We start from the raw sequence: 13,861 nt of genomic DNA on the forward strand, positions 1-13,861 counted from the left end.
CTGTTTTAAATAGCTTCTTCAGGATGCCAATGACATAAAAAAAGTGTGATTTATATCACTAAACTGCACACAGTAACAACATTTAGTATTTATTTTTTTGTACCCCGCCAGGGGGTCTTTTTGTGGGCTCTAGTGTCCCTTATTTTTTTGGAAGTAGGCTGACAGGAAAGGGGGATAGAGAGGGGGGAAGACATGCGGGAAATGTCGCCGGGTCCGGGAGTCGAACCCGCGACGGCCGCGTCAAGGACTCAAGGCCTCCAAACATGGGTGGTGCTATCCCCTACGCCAACACGGCACGCCCCACAGTAACAACATTTAATCATATTTTCAAATGTATATATATTTATTGAAGTTCTCGTGGAACAGAGACAATAGCAAAAATAACATACTGTCAGTTTAGTTTTTTATTCACTATCAATTTATCATGACAACAATAAATAAATTTTTTTTACGATATGATAAAACCCCACCCCAATTCTACTTTGGGGTGGTTACCTAACCTTCCAAATCATGAAGATTTGGTAATAAAAAGATTAATATTTTGTGTCATTTTCCATTGTAAGAGAATAATGTCTATCATAATTTTACCCTGATTATAAATAAAAAAATTCCGTCTGCATCAACCGCCTGTGCTGGACACATCTAATTTGTATTAGTCTTGATCTGCAGTCAGGTTGGCCAGAGAAAAATCACTCCAGGGGCCACAAATGGCCCTCGGGCCACACGTTGGACACCCCTAATCTAAAATAACCTTGCTAGTTGGAGCCAATGGCTGGTAGAAAGGAAATGCAGCCTGCCTGTTAGTCTCATACAGCAAAGATGCTCATGTGCTGTGACTTGCTGTCAGACGTGACGTCCTCCGAGATGACGCCATGTTTTTTTTTCCCCCTGATTGCGCAGAGGTGTGCGGATGGCGGCTGTGTGGGCCGTTCTCATCTGTGCGGCTTATTTACGAGGTGTGCGGTGCGCCGGGTGTATACTTCGGCGAGGCATCTCCCGCTGTCACAACGGCGCACTGCGCTTATCTGCGTGTTTGTCCGTTTGTCAGCACGCTATGAGCAAATGTCTCTGTGTACAGTATGCATGTGTGATTGGAGCTGGCAGCATGGGTGATGAGACCGGAGTGCGTGGCCTGATTTTCCCAGTGTGCTGATGAATCATGACAGCTGCAGGATTGTCTGCTACTGCTGTTCGTCTGCTGGTCTATACCGGATCAGAGTTTGCATTCAAGGTAGCCACTTAGTTTTAGCCTCACGGATCCTAATCAGAATAATCAGAATTTTCTCTCTGGCTGCTGCGCTATTCTCCATCTCCTCAAACATGCGTACTGGAATCAGAACACGGACTACTCGTTACACAATATAGGCTAAATTTAACACAAGCAATGGCTCATACGGAAACATTCTAGCATCCATCCATGTGGTGATGCACAATGATCAAGGCTGTGAAAAGAAAATCAAAATGCAGGGGGGCCCTTTTGCACATTTAGTGCTGCCAAACAGAAAATAACCCACAAACCGCTGCCATAAATATAACGAGCAGCACCGAAAGCAGAGAGGTCTGAGATATGGGCTCGGTTTTATCAATGCCTCCTGACAGATGGAGTCGGGCAGCTTGTGGGAGCAGGAAGCCCTTTCGGCTGCGCTCCTGTGGAGATGTGTTTGTGAAGAGCAGGTAGGGCTCCATTTTACACTGAAGCAGAAAGGGTTTGAATTTCAAGAAGGTAGATGTCTTATCTAAAACTTAAAAGGAAGAGAAAGACAACCATAAGAAACCCAACAGAAATAAATAATAATGATGTAACTTTTAACGCTACATAAAGTTGAACTTTAACATAACTTCACATAAATATCAACATCTCATAGAGGAAAATGCATATCCATCCTCTATGTGATAAAAGAGTTTTGTGTTTTTAAACCTAGAAATAGAAATAAAAGGTTGGCTCTTTAAAAATTACAACAAATTTCCAGGAGTTTTTTTTTTTTTTTCAAAAGGTTATATAACATGTGACTCTAAAGGAATTTCATTTAGCTGCAAAAATGGTTCTTTGGAATATAAACATCACAGATTCCTGATAAAGTTTAAAATATTCTAATGTATTAGTTTGGTATTATTTCTGTAGCCTCTTAACAAGTGATAAAAGTAACTTGTAGTAACTTGTAGTTTGCAGTGCCAGGGAATCTCCCAGTGAATTCTTGCAATTTGGAAGCAGTATGGCATTTTTATAATGTACTTATAACTGTACCTGAAATCTAAATGTAAAGTTAGAAGCCTTAGACTTTTAGACACATAACACTGAGAATTATAACATTTTCTTTGACTGTTTTATGGGGTTTTCCTGACTTAGAAGAAGTCATTTAGTTAAAATGTTGACATGGCTCTGACATTCTTCTAGGATAATGAACCAAAATGCATGCCAAAAATGTTCTATTTTCATATTTTCAAAGTTTATTGCATGTTCTAAATTACTAGTAAAATGATTGTGAAAGTTAATAATTTTAAATTTCAATTTTTAAAGGTAGTTGACAATACAAAAGTGTACAAACTGCTGTTAAATGTAAAAATGCAACCATGTCAACCATGTGACATGTATCTTGTTAAACTGAAAAAAAGACTAGAAGACATGTAAAAATAAAAAGGTACAACATGCATCCTGTCTTAGTGCGCATACCCCAAACTAGGGCACTTTTTAAATCAGTTTCAGTCTTCACCCTCATTAGATACACACCCAACATTGATTATTGCAATTATGTTGTAATTGTGAGCAGTTTAATTTTAATTTTCCAGACATTTTCTCTTTTGAATCATCTAGCAAAGGCCAGAGGCAGAGTGGTCACAAAGGATGATCTCATTGCACACATCAGTGAGGAACAAGTCAACACCGTGGCATGATCTCCTGCGTGGAAAAATAAGTAGGATTGCAAACCAGCAGGGATTCACCCCCCAAAAACCCCTTCAAAAAAACATTACATATACAGATAAACACAGCAGTGGCAGCATAATGAATTGGGGTGAGTTATCATCAAACAGATCAGTTTTTTTTCCAAGGTGAATGAAATTATAATCAGGTCAAATTGAAATATAATCTGACTCAAAAGCTTCAGGTGTCTGTTTAAGGGTGACGATGAGCCACCTTTTTAGTTTAGTTTGACCTCTAAAAATGATCCATGTATGAAGAAACGGTTTTGAAATGATTTTACATGTAATTTTCTGACTTATGGGGGTGTACACTTTTGTGAGTCAGTCTTTGTGGACTTGGATCAAAAGTTTGGTTTACTTTATAACTTCTGTGCAGAAAGTTAGTCAATTATCAAACCCGAGCTGTTGCAGGAGCTTCAAAAGGTTTTGATCAAACAGCAACTCCAAGAAACAACAAGTCAAACAACAGGTGTGAGTAGGGCTGGACAATAAATCAATAACAATTTACACTAAGATAGAAAGGTGATCCATATCAATATATAACACATCTAATAGAATATTGTCCTATGTCCTGTCCTATCCCTGAATTCAGGGATAGGACAGGATAAACCTTTGCTTCTTTCTGCTCCCTTTTTGAACAACTTGTGTTTTGTTTTACATAATATTTTGCTGGAAATATTAAGTTGTTACTAATGTTTTTTTCCCATGTAATTTTCTTAATTGTTTGAAATAAAGAGAGAAAGAAGTAAAGAAAGAAATAAATAAATGAGGAAGGAAAGAAAGAGCAATCTCCAATCCAAAACTGCACAGCATTCTGGGAGATGTAGGCAGAGGAAAGACTTTAGTCAACCATTCACGGCCAGCTAAGCAAGGGTTGTAAAATCAACTAACTCACTTGCTCTTTGGTTACCTAGCAACAACCTGCAGAGGAACTGGTGGTTACCTAGCAACAACTTGTTGAGTAACTTACGCTGTGGCAGTTTAAGGTTTCTTCACCGTGCCTCATAACTGCTTAAAATAAAAAACAACAAAGTGGAGTGAAAACTGTGGATAAAACAGGTCACACAACCAGTTATTCAGATATTTAAAACAAAAAACTAATAAATAATTATCAATATTGACTGATATTAAATGCTCACATAGAGATATGTTTTTCAGCCATATTGCACAGCGCTAGGTGTGAGTAAATCATTAAAGTTGCATCTTCCACTCCAAAAATATGCACCGAAATCCCAAGTCACAATCACAGTGTATGAAACTTTCCGACTGGACTCAAACGTCCCGCTGGTCATGGAAAATAAGAGGCTCTACCACACGTTGTACCAACATGAAGCTGTCACATACACATGAGGTAGGGAAACATTTACATGCAAACATAAAGAGAAATAAAACAGGAAATCACAAAGGTCACCCTGCGACCCCTTCCAACCCTCCCCTCTCATTCACATATTTTTGTCGTTCTTATCCTCTGAGTCTGTTTTTGCTTGCGTCATAGTGTGTTTTATTACACAGCTGTGGCAGTATTTACTGCTGATCAGGAAGCTTTCCTTTTCCCTGGTTCTACTCTGTCTTAGGCCAGATCCAGATGCTGAGGTACAGAGAGGAGGGTTAGCTAAGTAAGGCGTGGTGGACTAGGTTAGTACCTGCCAGAGAAGGGGAGTGGACCTTGGCACAGGGGAGCAGGGGAAGGACAGAAGCCTCTGTAGTGGGCCTGGGGCACCTTGCTATCCCCAGGTTTGTGGATGACACTGTAAATAGGTTCAGCTCTGCTGTGGGGTACAGGAATCACAGTGAACGGGACAAGTGTAGGACACAAAGAAAGCACACATACCAACAAAGATGCGACAAATACTCATACGACTCATGTAGACAGATTGTACAAGGACATAACAGGGCAACAAAACAAACATTCACCCGGGAAAACACACACACACACACGCCCACACACCAATAAACAGGGGGAATACAGCCCTCTCTCCCCAGAGCTCTGGGTTAAGCTGACTCAAAGCCTCGTGGGACAGTCCAATCAGGCCCTTATGAATGCTACTTCTGATCCACTAGCTGGATATGAAGTCAAAGGTTAAAACACAGTCATAACAAGTACAAGAAGTGACAAGGAGCTTCTCTCAGCACACAGCCACCGCACGCTGTCCAGCTATGATGTAGTGTGCACCGCCACGGCCCCAATGAGCTGACATTTGGAAATTAAGCCTGTGTTTCTTTTTCCACCGTCAAGCACTTCATGAGGATATTTAAAACTACTGCTCAAGCATGTATCATCAGAGTCCCTATGACAATACATGTGAAGCAAAAACAAAATGGAGGCCACTGGCAACTGAAAGAAACCCAAACGAAACATAAAAATACTCCCTAGAGACATGAAACAGGTGCGCTCCACAGCCATGTTACACCAGGCAGACACAACTATGATTTGTTCAGAGTTATTGTTGTGACAGCATTGAAAAAACGAGAGAATCAGCCGTGGTGGGGATAAACTGGAAGTTACCTCGTGAAGTCTTCCTCCCCAAGCATGTGGCGGGGGACGGGCGAGTACCTTGACGGGGTGACCTGGGGCGGTGGATACACCGGCTTTGGCTCCATCGCCCCCATGTAACTGTGGCTGACGTGGTTGTCCACCATGGTGGGGAAGGCTGGAGGGAGGGCCAGGCCAGTAGGGAGAAAGAAAGAATGATTAAAACAAAAGCGCTACAAGTAGTAAAACAGCATCTGTGAAGCGTCATCGCATGTTTAAAAATCAAAAATACCATCTGTTGTTGGTTAGGTAAAGATAATTTCAAAATATTGGCTAACACTTTATTTGAAGGGGTGTCTATACGAATGATATGACACTGTCATAAACATGATGGAAAATAATGACACTTTTAATACAAAGTTGCATTAAAAGTGTCATTATTTACCAAATGATACTTCATGACAACAGTTATAAACATCCACGAAGACTTCTTCATGCTCATTGCTTCATCAGTGTGTGCAATACCAGGCCTGTCACAATAAGTAATAAATCAATTAATCGCATGATCAATTATTCAAAGTCAATAATTTCCATTTGCAATATTTATTGTTTTTCCTCTTTTCTCTCTTTCTACCAAAAACTGGATGATAAAAGTCTGCAGTCTGGTGCTTTGGTCTCAACTAGACCTTTTTTTGAAGGATAATTTTGTTTGCAGAGACTTCATAATTCATTTTATTTGTTATTTAGTTTGCTTTATTTATTTACTTTGGATATTTAAAATTTCTTCCAGTTAAAGTGTTAAATATTCATTAGAATTAAATGTTTATAGATATTTAATATTGAGTTCTTGCATTTTTATGTGATTGTCATGATATTATGTTAACAATGGTCTCAAAACAACAATATTATCATTTATCGCAATAACTTCTGGGACAAGTTATTGCGATAAATGACAACTTAAAATTTGTTAAAGTAAAATTTGTTATCGTGACAGGCTTATTCAATGCTATTATTGTAATATTTTTTGGCTATTCCAAGTGTTAAAAACTTGTTTTTTATGCTAATATGTCCAACTGTCTAAAATTTGGACAGAGTCTCACAATAGCCAAAGCTCACGCAGGACAAAGATGACGTTGCCCAAAATGCCAAAGGTCACAGATGAGAAAAAGATAAAAGAAATAAAAAGGCTTATATCACACCTAATGACGTCTTTGCAATATTTACTAATATTATCGCCATTGCAGTCCTAGTGTATGTAATTATCTAACTCTAGGTCATAAAATAACAGTCTGTCTTTATCAGTCAGCAGTCTCCAGAGACACAAAAACTTTCTCTCATATTGTACTAGACCAATTTGAGTTGAGATTATGCAGAAGTGGATAAAATGTCTAAAAAAATTATGTTAAAAATTATCACCTTTTCTTATGCAATACTAAAAGTAACAGTGTGAAGGTTCAGAGCAGCTGCTCTTGTGTGGAAAAATCTTGATCTTTACTTATTTACAAATTAATCTGATTCTCTATCAAAACATTCTTAAGCCATGTCTTCTTGAGTTTTGCAAAAATAAATAAATAAATAAAGGATACATTATAAGCCTGATGTGTATTTGTGACAGGATAAATTTTTTTAACTTACTCTATTGATATTTTCTCTTAGAAGAAAACTGGTTCTTGCACAAAATTTCTTTCTTTATTTGAATACAATCATTTAGAGCAATGAATGCAACTGTACCAATTTCAAACAAGTTAAGTATTAGGAAGCAGATCTGGTTGCTGCTCTAATCCAAGGCTTTGCTGATCGTATTAAATACAGTACAAGAGGATGCTGTGCATTGAAGACAAGACAGGAACATATTAAGAGAAACCACAATCAATGAGAGTCCCACTCTGGTCTCCTGTAACATTAAATCACTGCTCTGCTGAAATCTGAGAAGCTGCAGCTCAAGATCGTGGGCTCTCATGAGCAGGTGGGATGTGAGAAACCATCCACACTCTGTGGGTGGCAGAGAACTGTGCTTGTCGTTGCTGTGGGAGAAACTGTGTGTGTGTGTGTGCGTGTGGGGGTGAGAGTATGTGTGTACAAGCATTTACTACATGCAGTATGTGGGTGTCTGGGCATTGCAGTTTGAGCAGAGAACAGTGATCAACTCCTAAAAACACAAAAACTTTCACGACAAAGATGGAAAAGATGCAAGACGTATTGTGAAGGTCTTCCTCTTGGACAGGACAGGAGAATTCAACCAACAGGTCGATTCAGATACGTACTGCTGGAGTAGTCAGGAGGGGCGTACATGTCGTTCAGATGCACGGGTCCTGGCTTGGCCACCTTGAGGTAAACCATATCAGAGGTGTTCTTCAGCGCAGCTACCTGCCTCCTCATGACGCACATCCTGCAGCACGATGTTGTTCACCTGAATGTGTTGGCCGTCAGAGAATAAAAAAATACGAGCTGTGACAACATCACAAAGCTAAGATGGTAATGATTCATAGCTGGTAGGTAATATGAGAGTTCATTTCATCAACAAATGGAAAATGAAATACATGTTGTGTACTGTGGCATTGACAGAAGTAAAACGGAGCATTTCTAAAGTATTTCAGATGAGACTGAAGTTTTTAATGTATCCCTCCTATTATAGTTTTGCTAATACTGAAGCAACAGGTTTAAAGATGCTACGGAGAATGCAGAAGACCAGGTCTTAAAATAAGATCAAAATTATCTTTAAATAAACAGTAAATCCTGACATTTCACTAAAAGAAAATGAGTAACACTTTGAAAGTCAGATTTAAGAGCTTGTCGAACTGTGTTTGTAATAAATTAATTTGATACTGTATAATTTATCAAATGCCTTTTGAGATGTTTTCAAATATTGTTGTTTGATAGCATCTGCAAAGAAGTAAGACTTCTAATATATTTTGTATTTGTATTATAAATTATGGAAAATTTTTGCCATATGTCCACAAAAAGAAACTTTATATTAGATTTCTTTAATGAACTCTACATTACTAATAATTGTCCTCACAACCAGATTGATGAATGCCTGAAACAGTTTCTCTAAAATCACTGCTGACGTGTTTCGTCCTTGGCTATGTGTAACGAATACTCAAACAGTCAAATGCAATTGATCATCAGCATTCGCCTGCTACTTAGAAATATTATTCCAATAAAAGGAGTGAGTAGGGAATGAGCTTTTCATTTATTGCTTTGGGATTTTGTTCAGTTGTCTCGCATAAAATTTACTGCAGTTTGTGATGTCATGAACTTTTACTTTCACACGACACACTGCAGTGCAATGAAAAAGTATTCCCTCTCTCAGATCATCAAACAAATTTTAGTGTCAAAGGTAAAAGCAGTTTTTAAATGGAGGGAATTGTGTGAAAATATAACTACCTCCCTTGTTAAATTATCAAATTAACTGTCATCAAACCAACCACAGTTTATTGTATTTTAAGTATCTAACCACACCTGACAACTATCAGATCTGTAGAGTTTAAAACAAAAACACATAAAACCTCCCTGGTGACATGAAGTGGGCTATAAAATCTCCAAAATGGCAGTTGGGAAAGGAAACAAAGCCATTCCTAAGATTGAGACTCTAGTAAACCACAGTGAGAGCCACTATTCACTAACAAAGAAAAACATTTAGAGGTCAATCTTCTCGAGAGAGGCCAGTCTACAAAAAATATTCTAAGAGTCCATCTGCGACTCATGCAGGAGGTCAGAAAATAACCAAGAACATCTAGACCTCAACAAACCTCGCTGGTCTCATGATTTCTAAATCATGATCTAAAAAGGAATTTTGATCACCAAGAAGTTTTGGGAAATAGTCTGTGGACTGATAAGACGTAACTGGAGATCTTGTGGATGTCATGTGTTACATATGGTGCAAAAAAAACAAAATAGTTCAGCAAAAGGCCATCATTACTGACAATGACAAATGTTGTGGATAGTGCGTTGGTCCGCAGCTGCTTTGCTGCTTCTGGAGCAGAAACCTCTTGCCATATTGGTGGAACTGTAGCTGAAAATCTTGAAGGAAAATGTCTGGCTGTCAGTTCCTGACCTTAAGCTCAAAAACCACTGAGATATGCAGGAGAACAATGGCCCAAAATCTGCAAACAATTCCGCCTCTGAATGGCTTTGAAGTGGCCTCATCAAAATCTGGACCTAAATGCATTTGAAATGCTTTGGCATAAAGTTATACAGGTAGTTTATGCTCAAAACCCCGACAAAGTGACTGAATTAAGAAATAAATTAAATTCTCATTTGAAATTTTATTTTACTTCCTAAAGGGAAATTAAATGGAACTAATATTAATTCAAATTTCTTCAAACGTTATTGTAGGTGAAGATGGATGTGGGCAGGAAAGCTCTCCTGTAGCGGTCTGTATTACAGTGAATTTGAAAAAGTCTCTGACTAAAGACACTCTGTTTTTCAGAGACAGTCTCATGAAGATAATAGTCAGGTTTGTGTATAATTTTCTTGATTTGATCTAAAATCCCTTTATTACATTTATATCAAATTGAAAGCAAAAACAAAATAAATCTATAAGAGTATATTCACCTATATTCACCTAAATAACAAATAAAATCTGGTTAACAGCCAGATGATTGTCATTATGTCATAATATGTAGGAATTTAGATTTAAAACAAGTTAGATTTTTTTAAAAATCAAGTATTTTGGTTTGAAATACAGATGTATGTAGTGAAGTCTCATACAGCTAGCAGTCGGTCTCCAGTCTGCAGTCGTCCATCTTTCTGGGCGGCTCCTCCTTCTATGATCTTGGTGATATAAATGCTATTGTCTCCAGGAATATGCTGGTTCCCAATTCCCCCAGCAATGCTGAATCCCAGTCCTGGTCGGGAAACACAAAGCGGGACAGTCACCGCATGTACAAATAATCAGCCTCTCAAGTAAATGTTGTTTATGTCCCAGAGTCTGACCTTTGGGGCCCTTCAGCAGGTTGACCTCCAGGATGGTCTCTGGGGGGGCCTGCCTCCGTCGGACCAGCAGCCGCACCACAGGCCCCGCCTCCTTCAGGGCTTCCACCGCTCGGCTGTGAACCACCTCGGAGACGTCCACCTCGTTCACACGCAGCACGCAGTCATTAACCCTGAGAGAGGTTCAGATGCATGTCACAAAGCCCCACAGGTGGACAAAGTAGCACTACTTTAACATATTTTTATTCAAGTAAAAGTAAAAAGTAGCCAGCCAAGAAATTACTCATGTAAGAGTAAAAATGTATTTCGTAAAAAGTTAATTTAATATTTTAAAATTACATTATCAGACGGACTAAAATATAAAGCTAAGTGGAACTTTTTTGTATTTTAAGGACAAAAATTACAATAATTTATATAAGTAACAAAAAATTACAAAATCAGGCAAAATAAACTTTTTCCAAATCACTTTCTTTAACAAAAAACTTATAAAACTTTAACAAAAACTGCAGGTATGTCTGTGTCTGGTGATTTATTGGTTAAAACATGTTTGTTTTCATTCAGTGGTAGAAAATCCAGAAATAAAATTATTCAAGTCAAAGTAAAAAGTACAACATAGTCCTAAAAGTTCAAAAAAGTCACTCAAGTAAATGTAACTGAGTAAATGTAACTAATTACTACTCAACTCTGCACACCCCACTGTGTTTGATCACTAGCGGAACAAGTCAGCGTCGGGCCGGGGGCGGGGCTAATGACCGGGCTCTTTATACCCAAATAATAAAGCTCATGATAATTTAACTTTACAACATAGACATGCCCGCAACAGCGGATCTTATAAGTTTCACCACCACAGAGAGCGACTATGTCATTCTGAAATCCATCTGACATGAAGTAAAACAAACCAAGAGAACAACAGAAACATCAGGCTACTAGTCACTAATGATGAAACGACACAAATTCAAATCAGTTCAGAACCGCGGATGGGTTCGGATCATTTGACACTTTATCAATTTCAACTCAGAGCCTGGAGCAGCGCGCGTTGAAGCGGGTAAGCAGAGGCACGCGCCGCATGTCGCAGTGCCTCGTGCACCTCTGGATCTTTGTAACTCGGTGCGGATCGCGCGCGCCGCCGTTCACACAAACTGGACGATCTGGAAGATGGTCTTCCAGGCGGCTCCAGTGTAAACCTTAACTATAAACGCCAGACCGCTGTCTTGGCTCAAAAACGCGCTCAACCCGAACTGTTAAAAACGCGACTATAACTCAGCCTTCTGTCCCTGACATCACCGCTGTACCACCAACAGAGAGAAAAGGGGATGTAAGCTAGGAGGCTGGGTTGATACAATTTACAATCAGTCTACAGTTAACTCACACTTTGTAAATAATGTCAGAGTTGCTACCTGTAACTAGTTGCTGGGCTGGCAGTTTTGGCGGATCTGAATCGCTGCCAATAAAAAGTCCGGTTCATCTCCAAATTGAGGAACAAAATATGCGTCCAGTTTTTGGCTTTTCCTTGCTCTATTTTTTCCATCCTTTTCACTTTCCATGGAGCTCCACTCATGTTAACTTAGTCCGTAGAAATGCTCTAGCTAGTTTGCCATCTGTTGCCAAGTGACTAATGATGACGTTGGTGGACGGCTGGTGACAAGCTTTACCCAGAATACACTTGGAGACAATATGGACAATCCACTTGTAATTTTGTACGTCATAAAGTTAAATGTAAATAAAGCCAGTCATGTAGCACAACATTTTATTCAACATTTTACACCCACTATGTCACTACAACCAGTCGGTCCTGTATAGCTTTTAGCAACCATGAGTCAACAATGACTGGGGCAGCCTACTATATGATCTACTGGGGCACCATGCTATATAATAACATATAAGAGGGCCTGCCTTCTCCAGCTCTCATCAGATGTGATAAAGGAAAGTCATATTCTGTCTCCCATGGGGCCGCTGTCCCCCTCAGCCACCCTGATGCTCCGCCCCTGTGTTTGATGCATAAAACACAGGGAGATCCAAGTAGGGCTCCTATAATCAGAGCACTCCATATCATAATTTTTTACATCTCACAGACTTTGTTTTTTTTTTTTGCATTGAATCATAAGTTTGAGGAAGCACACGGAGCCAAGAGGCAGAGAGCTGAAGAAACTCTGCCTCCCACACAGCGCTGGCTGGCGGGACACGGTGTTGGTGAACGCTAAAGATGTGAGCAGAAAGGTTACAGCAGGAGGAGGATGGAGAGCGCAGCTGAGCTCGAAAAGAGCAAAAAAAATATGAACGAGGTGGGGAGGAACGAGGTGAACTCACCCCAGCCGTCCATCCATAGCAGCTGCTCCTCCAGGGATTATCTTGGTGATGAAAATCCCCGGATCATCGGGAATGTGGGGATTGTCTATTCCTCCAGCAATGCTGAAGCCCAGGCCGGAGTTCCCCTGAAAACAGGTTGGGATTGGTGTTTTCATTAGAATGCAGAAGAAGAAAGAGCCCACATCATGTTAGCTTGTGTAAAAGTATCCGTACCACTTTAAATGTTTTTACAGGTTTGTCATATTACTACAGAGACCCCTGAAGGACACTGGGGAAATTTTTGCTTCTGCGCTGCCTCACAATCAATATTGCAATCCACTGCAGAAACACAAAACATTAACAAGTATTTTGGTCTGGTTTCTAGGACAAATATCTTAGTACACTTCAAGTACAACAAAACTAACATACAAGCAACTTTTCAGCAAAATATTGGGGCTTGTTTTAAGTCAATAGCTTCTTAATTTTGATGTTTCCACTGGCAAATTATTTGCCTTATAAAATGGGGAAAATGTCTTGTTATAAGTGAAATAATCTACCATCAGATCTTTTAAAATCTATAGTCAACAATTATTGACTTAAACCAAGTGGACAGGTTACTGCTAAGTCAGTTTTGTCTTACATCAAGTGTACTAAGATATTTTCCCTTGAAACTAGACCAAAAATACTTGGTAAAATGTTTTTTTTTCTGTTTGCAGTGTTTGCATTCCCTTCCAATTCATTCTCAAATACACCTCGGTCTATTTTGTGTGCAGTCACAGTGATAACAAATGTTAATTTAAAATTGCACATACACCTTTAAAGATCTTTGGTGAAAATGTGTTTATATACTTAAAACCTTTGTCCAGAAAACTGGTTGAAAATCGATCTTTTAACAGAATGTTAGGTTTTGTAATATTTTTCGATGGAGATGGGATTGGACATGACAACGTCTCTTTATTTAACCTTCAGACCAACAGATACAACCAAAACTGTCATATGTTAATATTACATTGTGAAATAACTCAAAAATAGTCAAAATTGTTTTTATTTCTCTTTACTCCTTTTGTCCTTTTGAGATTCAATTTTAACTGTTTTGCTTCTTGCATTTTGGGCATCAGTTTGTTGCATTTATCCAAAAAAAATAAATAAATTGAAATTCAGATAACTCACAAACAAGATATTAACATATATGACAAAACATTATATTGTAACAAAAATACTTTCAATATTCAAGATGTCGCATGAATT

General features: G+C 38.8%; 1 protein-coding gene across 1 annotated transcript in view; it reads right to left on the reverse strand.

Annotated features, from left to right (window-relative positions):
- dlg3 (discs, large homolog 3 (Drosophila)) overlaps positions 1–13,861 on the reverse strand; it is a 123,224-nt gene that overhangs the window by 46,058 nt on the left and 63,305 nt on the right. The window contains 6 exon segments of the mRNA XM_032555080.1: positions 5,426–5,570; positions 7,657–7,759; positions 7,761–7,802; positions 10,106–10,242; positions 10,331–10,500; positions 12,635–12,759. Of these exon segments, the coding sequence (XP_032410971.1) occupies positions 5,426–5,570; positions 7,657–7,759; positions 7,761–7,802; positions 10,106–10,242; positions 10,331–10,500; positions 12,635–12,759 (722 nt within the window).

The sequence above is a fragment of the Xiphophorus hellerii genome, chromosome 23 (assembly GCF_003331165.1).
Source record: "Xiphophorus hellerii strain 12219 chromosome 23, Xiphophorus_hellerii-4.1, whole genome shotgun sequence".
Taxonomy (NCBI): Eukaryota; Metazoa; Chordata; class Actinopteri; order Cyprinodontiformes; family Poeciliidae; genus Xiphophorus; species Xiphophorus hellerii.